Raw genomic sequence first — 21990 nt, 5'->3', positions numbered from 1 at the left:
ATTCAGGCTCCTGTAAACCTGTGGAGTGGACAGTTGTGCATTCAGGCACCACCAGTTGTCAGGAGAATGCTTTGGTCCTGACTGCTCCACAGTCAAATTTCATCCTGTTAACTGGTTACTTGTCTTTTCATGTTAACTTAAAGCTGAATCACATTTTGTCTTAACAAGGAATAGCCTTTTCTTCAAGTATTAAAGTAATATTTCAGGCTAGATTTACCCTATTGATGGCACAGCTGGAGAATATGCTGTTGTCATTGTTATGACCTTAAAAATCCAGTCATTGTGAAGGGGGGAAATGTTCCATCATATCTTGTGTCACTGAGAAAGTCAAATTCAGGCACTGAGTTCTCTTTTTTGGATGAGATGCAGATTTTTATCACTGAGACTCTTCTTGAAATTCATTTTTAGTAGGGGATGAAGTCTTCACATCACAATAGCTAAAATCATGTCTGTAAACTAGGTCCTCCTGAGAGCTTTGATCAAAGTGTGGCTCATGAGCTGTGCCAGCATTCCACATGGTGTTCTTCCTCAGGGATTTATGTAAGAGCTCTCTCATTCTCCTGTTTTCTTTGGTTGTGGCTTCCCAAATGATTTCAAGTTCCCCTTCCGTTTTCCTAGGGGAAAAATGAAGAGAAATCCTAATTTTAACAATGTTTCAGCAGAAGACAATTACAGTATGTGGATAAGCAAATTAGAAATGGCCTGTACTTAAGTGCCTGAAATTACCTGATTAAAATTCAAGCCTATTTTGCTTTTGAAAAAGCCCACTAAATGTAATGCTAGAGAGGATATGACCAGAAAAGAAACACTTGGACCCATGTAACAAGTTGGATCAAGTCTCAGCTAATGCCTCTTTGTGGCAGCCAAATAAAGGTGGTGTAAACTAGGAGGGGAGACAAAGCTAGAGAAGGACAGTCCTTAAGGCACTACAACCTCACAGATTCATTTCTCTGATGCCCAAGCATAAATGAATGAATTATTTAGCATCTTTCTCAAGCAATAGGTTATTTTTTAAGCATGGAAGCCAAAATGATTTAATAATACAGTGTATTCCACACAGGCTTTTTATTTTAGTAAGTTATATTAGATCAAGGTTAAGCTCTTGGGTTTCCTCTGACTCATTTCTAATATGTATCAAAGTACAAAAAAATAAGGATATCAAGATAATTGAGGTGGAAAGCAAAGCTGTTGCATGGAAAATGAGCACACAAATTTGAATGCTATACAGACTAATACAGCCCCTTCAGGGCACTACCTGAAGCACTGGACAGAGCTACCCTTCTACACAAATTCTCCCCAATACCAGGCTCTAAAAATGAGAAACGAATCAATGCACAACATAAATGTGTTGAGAGCCCTTTGTGATTGATCATCCTGAGAATGAAGTGGTGAAAAGTGGCCCAGACATAGTCCCTGCCCACTTTGTGTTTCACCTTATGTTTCACACATATTCACCTTGATATACAGATGGAAGAAGAAAAAAAACCTTGTAGAGAAGGGCTTTAGATTATTCTTGCATATATTGCTTGGAATGAACTTTTGGTGGTGGAGGAGATCAGTAACCATTGAAAATGGAATTAAAGCAAAAGGCAGCAGGTGAAAGCAGTACAGGTGCTAAAAGTAGTCTAAGACTCTGCCCAAGAATGTGAGAGGCCACAGTTAATTAGTTGGACCTTTCCATTTCTGCCAAGTTGCTAAAAAGCTATTGAGAAGCAATCTCTCATTTTTAAAACACCAAAACTGTAGATGACTTTGCTCTCACAAAGTATATTTCTCCTTGAGACGGGATGAGAGTGTCTAGTATTTACCAGTGCTTGGAATATGCTTCAAAATGCTTTACAAAGGCAATTATCCCTCTCCTCAGCCTACATTTGGGGAAGATGTGAGGCACAGAGTGAATTTACTCCCCCAACTAGCAGGCCTCAGTGTCACCCACTGGTTGACCCTGGCCCTCTGTATTGTGATCTTGGAACGTTTTCACCATCTTGTTTTTAAATGAACTTTTATATCTTGATAGGTCAAGCTCCTGTTCCCTGTTGCCCCTGGTCTCCAACTGGAGTCTGCAGGCACCGTGCACAGCACCCTCATGGTCAACAATCAATACACAAGAGCTTAATCTGCTTTACTGTTACTGTAGTGCAGAACACTACCCAAGCTGTAGTTCATCCTCTAATTTATAAAACCAAGACTTTTTTTGAAGATGATGAAACTAAAGATCAGCAAGTTCTGAATTGCAGTTTAATGCTGTCAGCGTGCCTGACAAACAGGATGCTCATCTTCAGTTCAAGTGATTTTAGAAAAAACATTAGTTCTAAGAAACTGGTTTTAAAAGTGTCCACATGGTTCAAATTACCTGAGTAGAAAGGAAACAGATGCCTTTAGAGATAGTGGTGTATCTGACCTCTTCTTGGAGGATTAGTTTTTAAACAGGTCTGAGAGATGCAGAGTCAGAGAGCACTCACTGACTTTGCTCTGGAGTGAGCAGTCACAGTATATTGTTGTCTAGGAAGCACACACAGCACTCCAGTCACAGGTGAGGCTTCTCAGTGTGGCCCAATGTCCTGCTTCACAGTTCAGCTGGTTTTCAGGTGAGCTGAGGAGAAGCAGCTGCATCCCAAGTGCAGGTTTTGTCTCTGCATGGGTTTCGTTCAAAAATTCTGACCCGACCAAAACCTAAAAACGCATCCAGCAGAATAGGCTGGGGAGGGGGTGTCTTCATTCTTATTAGTCACAGCCTCCCTTCCCTTAGAAACTTGGATTACAGAGCAGTTTGGCTACTACAGCTGCTGATGGTCTGTGCTTTTTTCTCAACACTATATTTCCCTGCCCCTACAGCCAGTTCACCTCTTCAAACACAAGTCTTCACCACTTGGCATTTAAAACTAGATACATGCTCAGTTTAGATACATGTGCTGTTTCCAGATGTCTTCAGGCAAAAAGCATTAAGTTTGTTTGGTATTAATGTAGGCTGTTATTACTCAAATAAGTAAAAATAAAAACTCCATTCAACTCCAACCTAGCCAGAATGTAAGGCTCTGTACCTTGTTGAGAGTAAACAAAATGCCAGTGCTGTACTGATTGATGTTTGAGGATGAAAAAGTTAACAGAAGCAGGTTCTGAAAGCAGATTCTTCTTTACAAAAGACAGAGCTTTGTGCCCTTACTGAACTAAATTAATTCAGCCTTAATCTCATATTTGGGCTGCCGGCTCAAGAATTAATTTTCATCTCTCCTGTGAGAGTTTATTTAAATATTCCTTATAACAAAGCTCAACAATTTTTATCATGGTTACAATTTTATATGTCACCCCACAAGTAAGACAGCTCCTCTCCCTTGCCTGTGCACAGCTGCAGAGCTTTTCTGCTGTTGACCCTCTCCCGAGGACAGTCTACGGCACTTTCACACCTGCATTTTCCAGCCAAACCACAGCAGCTGTAACTATCTCCAAGGGCTGTTTCTCTGCAGAAGACTTAGGAAATAAACTCTGACCTAGTAAACTCATAATAGTAAGTGTCCTGTGAAATAAGGCTGGAAGTATTTATGACCCTGTTTTTTCACTCAAGGACCGCATCATCAGCTTTGTTTATATCTCAAACATGCAGCGTAGCTTATTTAAGGGAAGGTATGTGAGAATGATGACTCTGAGCATTACTCAGCAAGACAGATGCAAAAGGAAACAAATCTTATGTGTAATCACGAGATTCCTTTCATTTCCTACTAGTCTGAAAACTGGTGAGGAGTGTGGGTGGGCAAGTGTTCAGCCTTTAGCAGAAGATGCTATTAAATAAACTAACACATATCTTGATTTATAGAACCCCCTCAAATCGTCAAAGATTAGGCTCAGGTTGATACTCTTCTTCAGAAGAAGTCTTAAGAACAGCAGTTCCCCCCTGTGCCTCACTCACCTCTTCTGCTCCAGCACTTCATCCAGGGTTTCCTGCTTGTCTTGCAGCAGATGCCGGAGGTGCTTCATTTCCTGCTCATACCAAGCAGTCTTCCCAGCAAATTCCTTCTCCTGCTCAGTCAGCTTGAGATTGATATCTCCAAGCTTCCCAGCTGCTTTCTTTTTATACACCTGTAAGGGGTAAAGATAATAGGAAAAATGGGATTATAGGAGAAATATGGACAAGTCACTACCAGCAAAAGAAACAGATGGAGACATTGATTTGCAGTTTAATTTCACATCAGTCCTGCCCTGCTTAAGTCTGTCAGGTGGGTTGCATTATGGATTTTTTTGTAACCTGTTTGTTAATTCAAAGGTACTAAACTTCATTTTGTTCTGTATATAAAACTGGTGTGTACAGTGAACACCATGCTGTATGTTTGTCTTATGAGTGAACAGAATTACCTGCAAAAAAGGGTTTATTTTCCAAGATGCAAAGCTACACATTACAGCACCTGTTGCTTACCACTTGTCCAACAGTCCTATTTAGCAGTACATACCAAGAAAAAGTGTTTATGTTTTGTTAGTTGTTCAATATTAATACTAAGATGAAGGAAAAGGACAGCTTTGTGTTTTAAAGTAGCTTGCTGCTTCTCATAATAGTCCTTCTGTTCAGTGAGGCACTAGTGGTTTTTTGCTTAATGGCTATAATAACCAAATTTATCGGTCTCATCTCAAAAATAAGAAATAATTTTTATACAGAATTATTTTGCTTTCTGAAATTACATCTCCATTAAATCGCATGAGCACACAAGGAACTGAAAAACTGTGGCTTGTGTACTGTTACCAATGTTTAGATGCTGCTGCTCTTGACAAAAATCAAATCCAACATTAGCTTTTTTTCTCATGATTACAAGCAGAATGCTAAAACTGTTATTTTATCTGCAGAATGTGACATTTCCTACAGGCTATAGGACAGAGTTTTGGGATGGAAGCACCTCCTTTAATAAAACTGTAAACTATTTAATAGTGAAGCTTTGAAAATACTGCTATTTATGTCTTGCTACTACAAAGTTTTACCTAAGGTGCTAATCACTAAGGTTTTATCTTCATCTGAATCAGAGCAGAAGGACTGAGTCTGCCTTTTAGAGGAATTAAAAAAAAATGGGCCTTTTTAGGTATATGCTGTATATAAGGCTGTATAATCCCCTCCACAAACTGTTTCCTTTTTTAGCTCTTGTAAAATGTGCCATCGTGGAGTTTATTTTTCTAGAGCTCATAGGACAATAATAAATAATAATATTTACCTAGAACTTTAATAATTCAATAGGGAAAACACAGGGGGTTTTCCCTAGCTTTTCCCTGTCAGTTCCAAGACAATAATTAGAAGCCTGCAAGTCAACCAGTCACATCATTCAACTTTTTAGATTCCCAGAGAAGTCTCCAAAATGCAGAGTCAGGTGCTTGCACTGTAATGCCCTGGGAGGCTAAAGGAAAACAAGTTCCTTCTGAGCAGCAGGTTGCTCAGAGCCAGCAGAGAAAGTGCAGAGCACAGCGAAACAGCGGAACTTTCCCCTCTGCCAAGAAATTCTCCAGCTTTACTCAGGTCCAAGAGGGCCCTGAAATGCTCTCTCCAGGGCAGGTGCCCATAATTAATAAGTTCAGAGAACTAGAGAGACCTTCTTATCACAGCAAAGGCTGATAAAGCAGCTGGTAGTGTTGGTGAAACACATTTTTCATCTCCCGGTCATTGACCTCCCAGCTGCAGGGAGCTCTGCTTTAAGGTGAGTGTTGTGTTTTAAGCTGCACTCTGCCTGAGATGGTTCAAGCCTCTGGCTCCTGGAGGAGGCTCAGGGGAGACCTCATCACTCTCTACAACTACCTGACAGGAGGGGGGAGCCAAGTGGGGGTTGGTCTCTTTTCCCAGGCAACTCTCAGCAAGACAAGAGGGCTCAGTCTTAAGCTGTGCCAGGGGAGGTTTAGGTTGGAGATTAGAAAGAATTTCTTTACAGAGAGGGTGATCAGCCATTGGAATGGGCTGCCCAGGGACATGGTGGATTCTCTGTCCCTGGAGGTTTTTAAGATAAGACTGGATGTGGCATCAGTGCCATGGGCTGGGAACCACAGCAGTGTTGGATCAAGGGTTGGACTTGATCTCAGAGGTCCCTTCCAACCCAGCTGATTCTGTGATTCTATGATTCCTTGTCTCCCATAGCTGCCTCTCTTGGCTCTGCTCCTCCTTTGCCAACTGAAGCCATGTGTAGAATGGGTGCAAAATCTGTGGGGCACAAAGGGCAAAAATGCACCATTTTCTTATGGCCTGAAACCAGATCTGAGGGATACACAGCTCTGATCCTGCTCCTATGGATGGATTATAACAACATCTACATAAAATGCAGCCTGTGCAGGTCAGGGTGGTTCTGGGCACACTGACAGACGTGGCTGCTGGCACACACAGATCCTTCCCTTTGAATTGTCCAAGATAAGCTATTAATGTTCCTGGAAGTGAAGCAGGTAGCAGTAAACACCGGTGGAGATATCACCACCAGGAAGAGGCTGATAACACACGTAGCTGGAAGTTGTAATATTTTCCTCTAGAGCTAGAAAGGCCCAAGGTCATGGCATCAAGTATAGAGTAAGCAAGGTGAGGAATGACCATGGATGCAGCTCTGGTACTGAAGAGGACATAATTTACACTCTTCTAAGTCATTTGGGGAAGGTGTACTCCTGGGCACCACAGCTCTGTTTCACCTCGAGTACTGAACTACAAACTGGCAGAGAATTCTGACTGCAGAGCCCACAAAACATTATTTCTACAAACAGAGGTTGCTGGCTATGGCACATGTAATGATCTGATCATTTGTTGAGGCAATAAAGCTATTTTCTGTCAATCATGTGTGGTTTTTCTCCAATCCTTTACCAGTAAAACTGGTATTGTCCATTCCAAAAGAGAGCAAAGGACCACCTGAATGAAATCTCACTTCTCAGTAAAAAGTGCTGCAATTCTCACAGAATAGCCCTGTAATGGGAACACTGATGGAATTTTTATTGTGTGCTACAGAACATTGCCAACTGTCTCCCATGGCACCTAAAAATACTTTAATTAAGATCACTGACAATTATCTTCAGGGCTGTGTAAAAAATCAGTTTAAAATATGTAATAAAGCCGTGTATACAATTTTTGACATGGGTTTGGGGCTTATTTTAGCAATAACCTGTAATTTAGCTTTAAAGATTTTCACGGTGATTTTGTCTTTAATAACAAACCTGCCAGACCTTGATTTGAGACTTCTCAAGGAACAAGAAAAAACACAGGATTTTATTAATTTACTTTCTTCAAAAGAATTAATGAAAAGGTCTTCTGGATCAGAAGATCAGATCCATTTTATGTGCAAGGCACAGATGACCTGAGTTCAGAGGGAAGTGATCCAAAGGGAATGGAACTGCCAGCTTTTGGAACAACCTCTGTCCGTAGGGTGTCTGATGTGTTTCCAGTGGAGAAGGGCTGTCCCACATAACCTTCCTTGTTTCCTTTCCTCAAATAACAATTGCAGTAATGTAAAAGAAGCCCCAGAAAATCTTTTGAGACACACATGGTGCTTCTGACCTGTAAGTTTTGGATGAGCTGCTTCCTCATGCGACACGAGGCAACAAACTCGGCAAAAGGGAAATGTAAGTAAACCTGGCTGTGTCTAAGAAGTAGAAAAAAAGTCTACTTGTGTCCAAAAAGTAGATTCACACTGTAGGCACTTGGAAATAACTCAGAGCTGTAGGCAGGAAACTTTTCTCTCCTCATACCCTGAGGACTCCATGCTCCGGTTCACATAATTTGTATTTCTTATCTTGTATCTTGAGGAAATAGCTGCAGGTGGCTAAAAGCCAAGGCACAGTAACCTTTTGTGAGATAAGAAATAGCTAACACTCACATTATCAATGGCTGTGTCACCCTTTTGGGAAAACGAATGTGTTTTAAGTACTGTTATCACTGGAGACAGATTACACCTAAATAGCTCAGAAGAGGTTTATCCTGAAACTCAAGATACAGGGCAGTTACCCAACATATGATTTCCCGAATCAGCAAAGAAATAAATTATACCAGCTTTTAGCAAAGTTCAATTAATACAATAACCAAAGAGAATATGACATTTGTAGGTGTTGTGTGACTGTTTAAGCCCTCTGCTTTACTGACAAAAATAAAGAATGAAAAGGTTTTGCAAGTAGATTAGTCTTTTGTTAAATTGAAACAGCTGTATTTAAGAACTTTATTTACAGACTTTTTTTCTGATTTCCATTAATAGTTGATGGGTTAAGGATTTTTTTAAGTTTGGTTTTGCACTTAAAATTCACTACAAGTAAATGTTCTTAATCTTATGCAAACCTCTTCTCTGTCCCTTAGATACAGATCTGTTAAATTGCATCCCAGATCTTCGTTAGCGAAGCCTAGGCATGATTAAATTGCATAAAATCTGTATTTAACAAGAATATAAGCCACTGTCTTGGTAGGGAAGACAGACATGAATGAGGGTGAAAAATGCTAAAAACATTTTATGGCTGTATTAGTATAATTAGATCATTCTTTTAGGGTAGTGTTTCATGTATTTAGATACTTTATTTTGAGACATAAGTGTTTCAAATTTATATAATGCTGTTATACTGCAATTACACACTGTGCTTTGCATTTGTTTAGAGAGTTGTAAAGACAACCTAGAATGTATTCTCTGACTGGGCTGAGTTTCTAAACCTCCCACCCTATGGCCATATGAAAGCACCTGATGGTAACTGTACACTTGAGATCCGTTTTTCATTCTTCCAAATGGAATTGGAAGGGACTTCAAGCTGAAGCATTAGTACAGCCTCAAAAAAGTGGGACTTGGGTCACACTACAGAGCAAAACCGAAATACAAATAATCTTTAAGTATTTTTACAACCAGTCCTAGGTTTCCCAGGTGTAAATGCTGTGATCTGGCAGACATGCAGCGTATGAACACAATGGAAGAGGATACTGGTGAAAACTATACTGATGATCTATTTTAGAAACATTTTAAGATAATCCATTAGTCTTTCATAAAAACACTGACACAAATTAACTGTTGGCTTTTCTCACCAGAAACCCCAAAACACAATAAATATTTAGCTTAGAAATGCTGCTTACCTTAACTTTCTCTTCCAGTCTCCCTAAGCGTAGACTGCCTTCTATCATTTTATTGAGAACACCCTGCTTCTCATTTTCCAAACATCTGGCCTGCAACCACACAGTATATTCATAACTAAATGTAATCATTATGTTAGAGCAGACAAAACACTGACACTGAGCAAGACACAGCAATTCCATTTTGAGCTCCCATAGTCTGAAGAACCAACACGGAAAACAAGTCCTGAAAATTATTCTTTAATGGCTGATTACTTAATAATTTGTCAACTGGCTGTGAATACTATGAAACAGTATTATTCTGAAAGGATACTAATACTGCAAACTCAGCCTATTCTGTGTATTTTTCTACAGGTATATGTTTGTAGGGATCCCATTTTTCACTATTCCATAGGCACTGCATTCCCAGATGTAAAAAGTAAACCAAATGAAAATGCATAAGCTATGAACAGTGAAATAACTTTAAAACTGTAAGAGGTTTCAACTGTTAAATCCACTGAAAGCATTCAAAAGAGAAGTAGCTTTTAGAATCAGCAATGTCTGAGCACCCTGAACTACCCATACCACTGCAGGGACACATCTCCTTACCCAGAAGTCAAAATTACCTGGCCCTGCTGGAGTCTGTGAACTTCGTGCTCAGTAAGTGATAGTTTGATTTACTGTGAGGCAGCTGAATCATACAATACAATATAAGGATAATTTTGACAGCTGCTAACTCAGGATTACAGTTCATCATCACTGTTCCACTATCAGAATTGATTTAAACAAATTTGTTGCTGCTCTGTTTTAGGCCGTCACTGTTCCTGGAAATAGTAAGTTTAAGACTATTCCTTTATTTTTGTGGAGATGTGATTACTACAGGGGTTTTTTTTAACCCTCAAAAAGTAAGAATATAGGCTAAGTTTTTAGTGCTGTACCATTCTGCTGACCCTCTTCTTTTGGATGAAATCTGCATAAAATGCATTTCAATGATTTAATTCAATGAATGAATGAAAAAAGAATAAGGCAAGGATTAACAGCTGTAGCTGAACTGAGTAAATAAATTAGACATTACTGAATTTTGAGGTGGGGAATGATACTACATTTTAAACTTTGTTATAACCAGTAGTGGTTCTTCAGAATCATTAGGGTCTACCTCTAACTTTTTGTTTGTTTGCTTGTTTTCTAGGTCTTCCCACTAGAAAACCTTATCAGACTACCTGCTAAAAGAAACCTGCAGTCTAACTTTCTGCTAAGATTCAGCAATTAAAAGTAGGAATGGGTTGTTTTGATACAGCTTTATGAGGCACCAGAGTAAACTCGGTATTTAGAAGTTTTACTGATACTAGACTATTTCAGTAGAAAAATTAGTCTGAATATCTCTCTGCTGTTGGTCCAGACACAGTGGATTCATAAAAACAAAAAAGCAAGACTTGGGCAATCTAAGTCACAAATCGAGATCTAAGAATCAATTCCCCTAATTCCTAAGAGACATTTGTGCCCAGTTGTAAAATCCTGAAGCCCAACTTGTACTGGACAAGGATTTGAGTTGGGTCACCATAGTCCCTCTTCTAGAATAACAAGCAAAGTTAGATTTGAAAGAAATAGAAAGAATGAGCAAATTAGAAGACTGAAAGGAAAATTAGCAGCAGAAAGTCTAAGCCCACTGATATTGTATGTTCACCTTTGCACTGACATACAAATGTACCTGTGTGTATGTACATGTGTATGTATATATATGCATGTATATATATATATATTATTTGTGAGTATATAAACCACACCAACATGTAGATTTATACAGCACAAACTTTTGCACAGGCATACACAGAAAAAAAGAACCTAGGAACAGGGAGCTAGAAACATCTTTTAGTACAGCCTAATACTTTGAGGGTGTGTTTACAAATTTCCCATTATATTTTAACAAGACAGGCAATTTAGGTGGTGTTCCTAAAAAACTGCTCTTTTTTACCCAATACTGATGACAATCTTTGTGTACAACTTGAACAACAGAAGAAAAAAAGCTTTGACAAAGTTTTGTGAAACAGTTTCAGGACCAATTTGAAGACAGAGGACCAATATGTCAAATTGAAATTGTGTCCAAAATCTTGTAAAGGAAACAAAATGTGCTTATGAAAAGCCCAGTAACCTCCATGCCAGACACTTCCACTAAACAGAAGTTGTTCCAAAACTCTCAATTAGCCTCTTAAAATGACTGTTAACCAATAAAATGCAATACCATCCAAGTGCATCCACAGCAGAAGGTCCATAGAGACCATTTCAAAGATAATACCTTACCTTTAGATTAAGAGACATGTATTAAAATTTTAAGATTGCAAGCTACTTTTACATACAAGTAGCTCAACACCAATCTCTAAAATTAAGTTAAAAAAAGTCTTTTAAGCTTGATATATGACACTGCAATCCCTAATGCTCATGTGAATTAAGGCTGAATCATGTTAACTCCAGAAATAAGGGTAGTTGCTTTTAGTCACTCTTCTAGAAAAAAATCTTTTGCTGTTCCCATCCTATTTGCTAAAGTCTACTTAAATAGCTAAATCCTTAAACTGAAATTATAGTTTTCTTTTTTGATAATTCAGATTAACAGCAAGTTGTGCCAGTAGGATGATAATGGTGTGATATATCAATTAATATTAATTATTTCAAGGTAATTACCAAAGATACGAGATGATCACGTTCCTGACCTATCTTCTCCACCGCACCAATAAGGTTTGTTAGGTAATAATGGGCTACAACTTCTCTTTCCATCACTTCCTCCAGCTGCAGTTGTAAAACACTTATTTTCTTCTTTAGTCGCCTATAAAATGAACAGATTGGGAATTAATAATGGCATTAAAAACTTGCATCACATGTGCAAATCAACATGCACAAGTCTCAAACAATCAAACATGCTGCTAAAAATGCACTGGCTCACAATATTTGCAGTGCCAAAAGTATCATGTCCCACTTTCGGGGCTGTTGTCTGAATAACAGTAACAATGATTCAAAAGAACAGTTTGTGCAATGGCTACAAGCTCATAATCCTTAAGAAATATAACAATATATTGTTTTTATTTTTTAACGTATTGTGAGCCCATCTCTGAACCAACTGGGTGCATGAGAAGGTTTGCAAATAGTGTAAGGCCTTATTTCCAGTACACAAATGATTCATTGCTATAGCTAACTATTACTCACACTACTAAATACTACAGTAAAGAAATATTCTTAATGTGCACGTAGTCACAGAAAAGTGAGCATGAAAACATACAAAGGTCAGCAAAACTTGACAGCCAGGCTGTTGGATGTGACAAAGATATGTTTAGGAAACATGTTTTTTCTGCATTAGGTAGAAAACACTCACTATGGGAAGCCAGACAATTTTACAGCTATTTCCGCTGTTATTGTTAGAAATACAAGTATTTCTGCACAAGAAAATGAGACTGTGGTGTGACCTGTTTGTCTTCTGTGTCACTTCCATTTCAGTTTGCAGGGCCTTGTTGTCAGCCAGGCAGCTGTTTTTCTCCAGGAGCAGTTTCTGGTTCTCAGCTCTCAGGGATGTGACCCTTCCCATCACATCTTCCACCTCACAGCGCTTCTTCTCCTGCTCCTCCTGCAACCGTCTGCAAAACCCAACAGCACAGGACAGGTGTCATGTACAACCTTCCTCACTGAAAAGCTAAATTACAGGAAGATCACCCTGTTAAAGGTATGAAAAAGATACACTGAGAATGCTTCATGTTCAGTGGTGACATCAGACAGGTATTACATTCTCAAATCATTAATGATTTAAATAATTTATTCTGACTGCACTTCATTTAAATTGTAAAAGTACGTAGCCAAATGTATTCCCCCTTTTTTTTTCCCCTAGTAATGTCAAAATACAAGGTCTGAGAACTTCTCAGGACACAAAACAGTAACTTGCACTATCCAAAGGCTTGGAAGCAAACAAATTTACAGAATGCCTTCAGGGAAACATTACTCTGCAGGCAGTGCATGGCAGCACTTTGGAGTTGTGCTGTTTCCTGGTATTTCTATATTGTAAAGACTGGAGAAACTCAGAACTCCTGGTTTAGAGTTTCAGGATCCTTTGGACATGTTCCCAAAGATGGGAACGAAAGAATGAAAACATTTAATTTATAGCATTGATAGAAATAAATAGATTTGACAAAAATGATATTTTTAATGCCTCCTCTTCTACTGTTTAAGACAGTACAATTAGCAGTACGTACTCTATGGTAGGAACACTCCCACCCATGTTTCTAGATCTGGGATATCCTTTGGTAAATTTAAATGTCCCTAAAAACCAAGACAGGATTTTTGAAATACTTCTTTCCCTTTCTTTGTACTTTGGTAATTGCCTTCCTGGATTACCAGCAGAAGTTTCCACTGGCCTCCTACCTCCAGAGTGCAGCTCTGTTCATATTCATGCTTTGCAGAATTGTTTCTCCATGCACCACACGTGAATTTATACCTGTTTAAATCATTCACCAAAGCCAAGTGCTCCTCTGCTGCTATTCTGCTCTCCACTTTGGCTTTCAGCTCTTCACAAGTAGAACACAAAGCTTCTAATTGCTTCTGGTACTCTGCAATCTCTTCTTCTTGGCTTTGTTTCTTCCCTTCTAAGATTAATATCTGTTTGGTCAACTTTGAAGCTTTTGGGAGGGGAGAAAAAAAAGCCAACTGGGTATAACAGAACTAATTCAATCATCTAGTGAAACTCCAACTAAACCATTAATGTGTTAATTCCTAGTTGTTCATAGCATTATGGAACAGTGGATTTGTCAGTTTGTTTGTATTTTATTTTTTGCTGTCTTAAGCAACTTGTTTTGGTAAAATGCTGAAACTTCAAGACTGCTTCTTTTCTGAGCTGTAGGATCATTGAAACATCATTGTACTCTGAACAATTCTGATTCAGTTTAAAGTGCTCTTAAATTACAAAAATGAATGTTTTGATATTAACAGCTCTTGCCACTTTTTCAGAAGAAGTCAAAATGGAGTATGGTTTCTAGTGGCAATCACTGACATTCTTTTCAGGATCAGTTGACATCCAGAGCTTGATCTCATATTAATGTCACCTACATTCAGCGATGTTTTTTAGGCACATATAAAGTTGCAAAAAACCCCCAACCAAACAAAACCAAGACCTCCCAAAAATAGAACAACAATAGAAAACAAACAAAAAAACCACAAAAACCCCCAAACCTGTAGTACCATCTTTAGTGTAGTTCAAATGATTGACAACTCAAACACTTTACCTTCTTGCACATGCTGCCTGTGACTATCTTTTGCTTTAGCTTGTTGGATTTTGAGCTGCTCCATCAACAATCCATTTTCTTCCAAGACCAGCTTGGCCTGAGTTTGCAGCTGCTGCCTGCAATGATAACCAGCTTGTAAATAAAATATAACTCAAATGTTAGCTTATGTCCCAATTGACATTCAACAGTGTAAAAAATCATATTTGGACCTCTTTAAAGAACAAAGTGAAAACCCTCATTGGAAGCAATGTCAGGACCTAAGGTGAGCTTATTGGAGACACGAACTCACAACCATCAAAATGTAATTTATTTTAAATAATGTTTAAAACCTTTGAGTAACAAAAGCAAAAAATGCCTACAGAAAGAAGGAAAGATCTGTATGTGTGCATTAGGAGTGTAGGTAGCATCCTAGAATGGATAAGATTTGAAGGGATTTCCAATCTCAGGAGTTCATCTTGGAGACAGCATTGTAACTAGTAACTGAAGCAGATTTGTTTTCAAAACCTGTGATAAAATCTTGGATAGAAATTGGATTTACTTGGCTTTGATCTCTAGAAAAATACTGCCAGTGAGCTTTATGAGCCTGTGAGGAAGATGGGCATTTAAAATGAACTCTCCTGACCAGAGAACTCAACTCCCTGCTTTTTAACTTGTATTAATTCAGCCTTTAAGAAAAACAATACCAGTCTTTCTGATGTTAAAAAAAAAGCTTAAGAAAGTAGTTGCTGTTCTAGTAAGAGCTTAAAGAGTTGAGAAGTATTAGCCAACGTGTGTTTTGCAATTTTTGGACAGTATATAAGCAGCCAAGGACACATAAAATATCCATAGTATTTTATTAAAGCACCTGTGCAACACTTTGACCTCTTAATAACAACCTACTTAACAAAACCTATGCAGAACTAACACCTGCAATTCTGCCTCGAGCAGGTGCTCATTGAAAGTCAGTCTGTGCTATTGGGTGAATCTGCAGAAAGACTTCAGAGTGGAAGAGACAGCTGGAGTCAGAATCCTCCTCATGTGGGCACTGAGCCACCTGAGCCCTTCCACAGCTACCACCTGTGCCATGGGTGCAGGGAGAATGTTTATGATCACTCACAGGGGATGCTGTTCCAAAACCTGTTACTCTGATTAGGAATCATCTTCCAATTTCCATTTCAAGTTTGTTCATGGTGAATGAATACCCAGTTATTGTTCTAGTAACACTGCCCTGAGTCTCATAACTGCAGCTTGAGAAGTTCTTTGTACACTCCATGTCTCCTGTTCCTGCTGCTCCCCGAGAGCAACACTGTCCTTCCTCAGCCTTAGTTCTGAAGTGAGAAAGGCCCATGTGCCTAAGCTCCAAATAAAAGAGGCTCCTACCCTTTCAGTTTTGATACTCTGCACCTAAACCTGTGACTAGGACCCTCCAGAGATTTCCACACAGTTGTATTTTTCCTGCCCAACCTCTACTGGGAGGACCTATTCTAAAATACCCCAGGACTGTACTACCTTTCTTTTTCTTTATAGCTCTTGCCTTAAAAAGCTCACAATCATCTTGCAATGAACCAGTACAAACAGTCTCTTCTCCATCTCAGCTACCAACTGATGAATGTCTCACTTAGGTGAATTGTTTTTAAGTCTCAAGTATTTTCTACTACTTAACTTCATTACATTTGCATTGTTTCATTTCTCAAGAATACTGAATTCTTCTAATGCCACACTTCTATTTTATATTAATAGAAAACTGATGTCATTGGCACACTGTAAAAGTATGTAACCCTCAATATCCGGGACAGAATTACACGGGCTTCAGGTGCAAAACTGGACATTCATATTGAATCTTTACTCCAAAATGATTCCAGGCCTTGCACATCAGCACTGTTCCATCAAGGCAATCGTGACCCTATTACTCCTTCAGCAAAACAATTTGCTTGAAGGGAAAAAAATTTTTCCTTGGAATCTGTAATCTTCAAAGTTTGCATGCAATAAGCAAAATAATTAGTAACTTTTAAATTAATTTCCAGTAATATAACTTGCCATTCTGTAGAGGTAATGAAGTTATTTTTATTTAATTGCTCATGCAGGTCTTCATTCTCCTTCACCAACTCTTCAACTCGTGCTTTAAAATTCTTCATATCCCCCTGGAAGACAAAGGATTTCACATAAAATTCTTTAGAGGTAAGTATTTTGTTTTAATTTTTACATTAACAAAAATCTTTATAAACATATATGCTTCTAATTCCTGACTTAATAGCATATTATCTCACAACTCACTCATCTCTAATTCAGATGTGCATATTTTATTTCTAAATTGTTTCATCAATCTAGTAATATCTGATTAAAAAGAATGCTGATATTTGATTTGTGCCACATTTTTGCAAGTTGTAGATCCTTAAAATACGTATTTAAAAAACTGAATTCTGGAAATTACTAGATGATACTATACATTTTTAGAAGGAATTACATGGATTTGAATATGGTAGGACAAGACAGAGAATTTACAGTAATAAAATCCTTTGTGTTTTCTGCTCATTTTATTGCTTAATTTTTTGAAGGAAATGAATTTATTTTGAAAGCCTGTGGAAGTTCTGCTTTCAAACCCACAAGCAGGTGGAAGAGCAGCTCTACAGAGCAATGAATCCCCATTATGGGTGACAGTAGTAAATTCTTTCTACCACTGTGTTTATGATTTACTCTGTTCTTAGAGCCCATCTTCCACCTCTCAGTGTAGTGCCCACTTCTGAAGCTGAACAGGCTGACAAAAACAAGCAAGTCAAGAAGGATGAGACACAATGACTATGCATGGAAAAGTAAAACAAAGTCACTTCAAATTTTAAGCAGAAAAGAGCATTGACAAATCCCTTCAAAAAATTTCAGTCATACATTTCCACTTTAGTGTATATTTTAAATGGCAACTTGCCTCATGCTCAAGAATAAAATCTTCCTTTTCTCTTATTCTGTCTTCATAAGCCAACAGAAGAGGTGACAAATACTTCATATCCAACTTAAAAGAAAATTTAAAAAAAAATCCATAAATACAAATTAATTACAAAAACTAATCTCCTCTGTATTTTTCACTTCTCCTCCTATAGATTGCTAGTTTTAAAAGCTGTGAACCGTTTTTGTATATGACTTGCTGACAAAAGGGCAGCTGGACACTATATTGACACACTTCACTAAAAAGCAGGTCTAACAGCAGAATGTGGCTGCAAATGAATACAAACCAAAACTGAAACACCACAGTGAATATCACTAATTAAAAAATTATCCCAGATTCATTAGTAAGTGGGAAAGGAACTTCTACATTCTCAAATCTGCATTTTTAAAACTAAATAGTATGTGATTACTGGCTATTATGGCCAGAAACACAGAGCAGGAGGATTTTCTTGTACAATACAGTTCTGAAAAACAATGAGTAAGGAAAATGTAAGATCTGATCAGCATTTCAACGAGAAATTCTTTTACCTATTACAGATGCATTCAATCTCACAGACTATTTGCCTTCTCCTTGCCAGAAATTCATAGGCTACCATGAGAATGACTGAAATGTTCTATTTTCTTTTAGTATCATCTTATTATTAAAAATAATAACAGCAGAAGATTGACAGTTAAGGTGATTAACAATTAAGCAGTAGACCTTGGAAGACCTTGAAGTAAACTATATGCTAGACAATGGTAAGTGAAGAAGGTATTTATTTAGAATATATAGAATATTTATAATATTCCATTAGTTTGTGATAGTTCAGCAAAGTAAGTAAATAATATCCTGAATGTTTTGTTTCCAGTAAAGAAATTCTACAACTCTACTTAGAAAGGAATAAACAGAGAAGTGAAAATATTATTTGACTTACCAGCCATGGTGGTGGTGGTCCTTTCATGGGTAAGCTTTTCAGCTTTACATGCTAGAGCAGATTTTTAAAGAGATACTGACATTATTTCCTGCTTTTTGAAGCACCAACAACTATCCACTGCAGTCACAACACAGCTTATGTTTCTAATTACATGTGTTGCATATCTAATACACACTCAAAGTCAACAAAACTGGAAGTTCAGTATTTAAGACAGGAGAATAATACTGACTTCTTGAAGTTAGACTTAATGATAAATGCTTATTTTAAATTTCAGGAAAAGCCTGTGCAATTTGTAGACTTTGTAATAAACTCGGAGAAAATAAAAACCTCAAAATATAAATAACAATAGGACATTTAAGTAGAAACTGCCTTTATAACCAAGACTCTCACCTCTTCTTGGGACAATGACCTGAATTTAGTTTGATAGCGACTTAATTCTACATTTAAACGATGGACCACCATTTTCAAAGCATCATTTTCATCTACCAGTTCTTGTGCTTGTTGTCTGAGAGAAAGTAATTCTGTTGCCTCCTCTATTAAAACAAATATCCAACAAGAAAGTTCAATCAAAACTCATGTTCACAACAATTTGTTAATGGTAATGAAAAAAAATTAATTTCAATAAGCTAGAATCATAAGAGAACTTCTCTCAAAATACAGTTATGGAATAATCCCATGAAAAATTATAATAAAAAACCCAACCACCAAATAATTTTTTTTTCATGGTTATGTAAGTATTCCTTGACAAAATTTCTACAAATGTAGAAAACTTTCCAAAAGTTTGGAAACCACTTCTGCACAGATACTTGCCTAAATCAACAATTTGAAAGCTACTACTACAGGAACAGGTTGTAAGAAATCAGAAAAATCACACCAGATAGCTACAGAACGGCTTCTGTGTCTCTCCCACCTTCTCTATGTGAGTTCTCTGCAGCTTCTTTAAGCCTTCTGTTTTCTTGTTCTAGTTTCTTCAGCTTTAACTGCTGTTCTTCCATTTGTTGTTTTGTTCCCTCCAGCTGCTGCAGCACAGCCTGGTATGCCTTGCTCAGAGACCAGTTCTCTTGTTTTAGTTCTCTGAACTTTTCTTTAGTCACATTTTCCAGTGCTTGCCTTGTCCGAACAGACACGTCTGCAATGGCACAGCCCAAGGGATTTCAATGGTATTCAGACCAGAATATGAGTTTCAGCAAATTACAATCAGTTTTTTTCTAATATCAGCATTATGTATGAGTGATACTTTATAAGATATAAATCAGCTCATGGCTCCCAAAAGGTAAGATCAGAAAGAATTAAAAAAGTAAGTTTGGAGAGAGCTGTGGAGTGGCTGCAAGGTCCCACCTTTTCTCTCAGACACTGAAAACATTCCTTCTTTAATTGGGAAAGAAAGTGTCAGCAGATCTGTCTCTCCCAAGCATCAGGGACTAGAGAGATGAGACAAAAATGTTCACTGCATGGACCAGTCAGTCTTCTTGATCCCTTCTTATTTTAATCACCTATACAATGAAAGCTTTACCTTCCCACAGTTTCAATGATCTGTTACTGAAAAGAAGTTACTTAACACTCCTTACAAAAGTAAAATTTTAGATTATCTGCAAACCCGTGGATATATTGTTGCATCAGTAATAAAGGCTCACACTTCCAAGTTTTCCTTTCCATCTGTATGGGATAAACAGGTGATCTATTAAAATGAATTTTAGCCTTGCCAGTATAACCTAATAGCACACAGGCATCAGTGCAACTCAGCACAGGACAGTTCCTTAAAATAAGATTTATCTGAAACCCAGTAAAGGGTTATCCCTTGTTATTGAGGAAGGCAGCCCATGGATCTCCTGTGTGTTCACCAGTTCAACTCCAATAATACTTAATAATGGTGACACCCTCCACTGTAGATTAAATTTAAGGTATTGGAGAGGCCCAGCATGACTTTATTACATCATTCCACAATCATTTCCTTTAGACTTCAAAAGTCACTCAGGCTGGAAAATAAAAACAAGTCTAAGCCACCTAACACAAAAAGCTTGGGACTATTGTTTTGATACATATCACAGAGCACTCAGCACTTTCTCATCTCCTGTACTGGGAAAATACTTTCACACACACACAAATACAAGCAGAAAAATGTGTTTTTATATAAAAATGCCTATTATTAAGTGAAGAGGTGTAGTAAAGGCATAGAAAAATCCAAAGTACCTGGGGATGGTGGAGGTTTTTCACGTATCAGATTTTCAGCTAATGGTTTTTCCTCCTAGCAGAGAAATAAAATATGAGATAATTTGCTTTAACAGTCACCCTTCCTGAAGTTCTCTGAACAGCATCACTGTTGGAGAACTTAAGAAACAAAACTTGAGAAGGAGTTTCTCTTATATCAACAAAATTTAAGGCTGGATTCACTGCTGATAATACACAAATTTCTCACTCACCTTGACATTGTTTTGTCACTTATCACTGCCTTCAGCCACTTGTGGACATTTGAAATTGTCACTATTATTTTTAGTTATAAGAAATGTCCACTTCTCAAAATATTTTTTTTATGGCTGACATAAAAGTCCCATAAACATAAGGCTTCTTGACCAAACAGGATGTATATTGTTCCCACTAAAATAAGACTTTAGACTAACCAATTATGATATGAACTTGAACTGCCAGTCCCTAATTGGGTATCAGCAAATAAATCAAAATGGAAAATGTTCTTTAAAGTTGAAGAATTTTGTTCTTGCTTTGCTGTAAAAAAAACCAAAAGTACCTATTTTTACATTTCTAGAAGGTTCTTCCACCAGGAAAGAACTCCAGGCTCATTTAACCAATGTATTTATTTGAGGTGAACAGGATTGATATAGAGATTTTCTCCATGTTCCTATAAAACAGCAGTGAGCTTTTGTAAGGATGTGATGCCATAAAATTTAACACAGTGATGACACTGAGTGACATTGATGACTAAATGAGTCAAAACTTATGAACAATTTCAAAAGAAAATTTATGTGCTCAAGAACTTGAAGGAAAAAGTTATGGAAGAATTGACCATTTCTGTAAATAATATTCCAGCAAGTTTAAACTGAGAAACTAAACTTTTGGGTATTCTTTTTCAAGCTTATGAAAGCAGCCAGATGGGCCCAGTTGGAAAACTGTAGAAAAATGTGGTGAAATCAGGCTCAGAATTTGACAATTATCAGTAAGAGCCATCTCTTGCTGTAGTGTGATGTGTCCCATTCTCAGTTTCTTTCTTTCACATGAGAAATAACAGAAGACAAGAAAAAAACAATCCAACTTTTATATGTATATTTACCTATATAGCCGTATTTCTTCAAAAGGAATGGTTAGCCATTCTTGCACTCCAAAAGAAAAAGATTCCCTAGTGGCAATAAATTAATTTTCTTTTAAGTGACTGCAAACTAACAGCTCTTGATGACACCCTATTTTCCAAAATACATCATAAATCAACCTTTATCTAAGTCTTACCTTTAAGTTCGAGCCAAGATGTTGGTCTTCTGCTAAAGAAAAACAGATCTTTCAGTCAACTGAAACAAAAATTATTTGCAACTACAAAAATTATTTGTAAACTATAAGGGTTCATAAGGATATGTATGCACACATATGATACACTGCAAATAAATGTAAGAAAGTCCTCCCCAAACCACAAATTAGCTCACTCACTAACTTTCCACCCTTCCTTTCATGGTGTGTTAGGACACTGATGTGAGACCTTCCTTTCCCTCACGCTGTAGAGATGCAAGTGGGGAAGAAATGATGCTGCACTGTTGGCTTCCATTATCATTTTAGAATTTGACTAAAGGACAAGTGAAGTTTTTTCATTGATTTCACTGGGCTTGAATCCTATTGCATCTCTGAACAAAGCAAGTGCAATTCTGGCAGCTTCCAAGACCTGCAGCACGTACTG

General features: G+C 37.6%; 1 protein-coding gene across 3 annotated transcripts in view; it reads right to left on the bottom strand.

Annotated features, from left to right (window-relative positions):
- CEP89 (centrosomal protein 89) overlaps positions 1–21990 on the bottom strand; it is a 28732-nt gene that overhangs the window by 262 nt on the left and 6480 nt on the right. For 2 of the 3 annotated variants that reach the window (XM_027701513.1, XM_027701515.1), the window contains 14 exons: positions 21552–21583; positions 20286–20340; positions 19006–19224; positions 18486–18628; positions 18096–18146; positions 17165–17248; positions 16282–16385; positions 14266–14381; positions 13482–13662; positions 12463–12630; positions 11687–11828; positions 9035–9124; positions 3905–4074; positions 19–614 (listed from right to left, as the gene is read on the bottom strand). In XM_027701513.1, the coding sequence (XP_027557314.1) occupies positions 377–614; positions 3905–4074; positions 9035–9124; positions 11687–11828; positions 12463–12630; positions 13482–13662; positions 14266–14381; positions 16282–16385; positions 17165–17248; positions 18096–18146; positions 18486–18628; positions 19006–19224; positions 20286–20340; positions 21552–21583 (1793 nt within the window). In that variant the 3' untranslated portion in view covers positions 19–376. The remainder of the gene's footprint in view (positions 1–18; positions 615–3904; positions 4075–9034; positions 9125–11686; positions 11829–12462; positions 12631–13481; positions 13663–14265; positions 14382–16281; positions 16386–17164; positions 17249–18095; positions 18147–18485; positions 18629–19005; positions 19225–20285; positions 20341–21551; positions 21584–21990) is intronic. The other variant, XM_027701514.1, reaches the window with a different exon arrangement.

Source organism: Neopelma chrysocephalum, unplaced genomic scaffold (assembly GCF_003984885.1).
Source record: "Neopelma chrysocephalum unplaced genomic scaffold, ASM398488v2 Primary Assembly neopelma1_159, whole genome shotgun sequence".
Lineage (NCBI taxonomy): Eukaryota > Metazoa > Chordata > Aves > Passeriformes > Pipridae > Neopelma > Neopelma chrysocephalum.
This window is presented reverse-complemented; position numbering and strand designations above follow the sequence as displayed.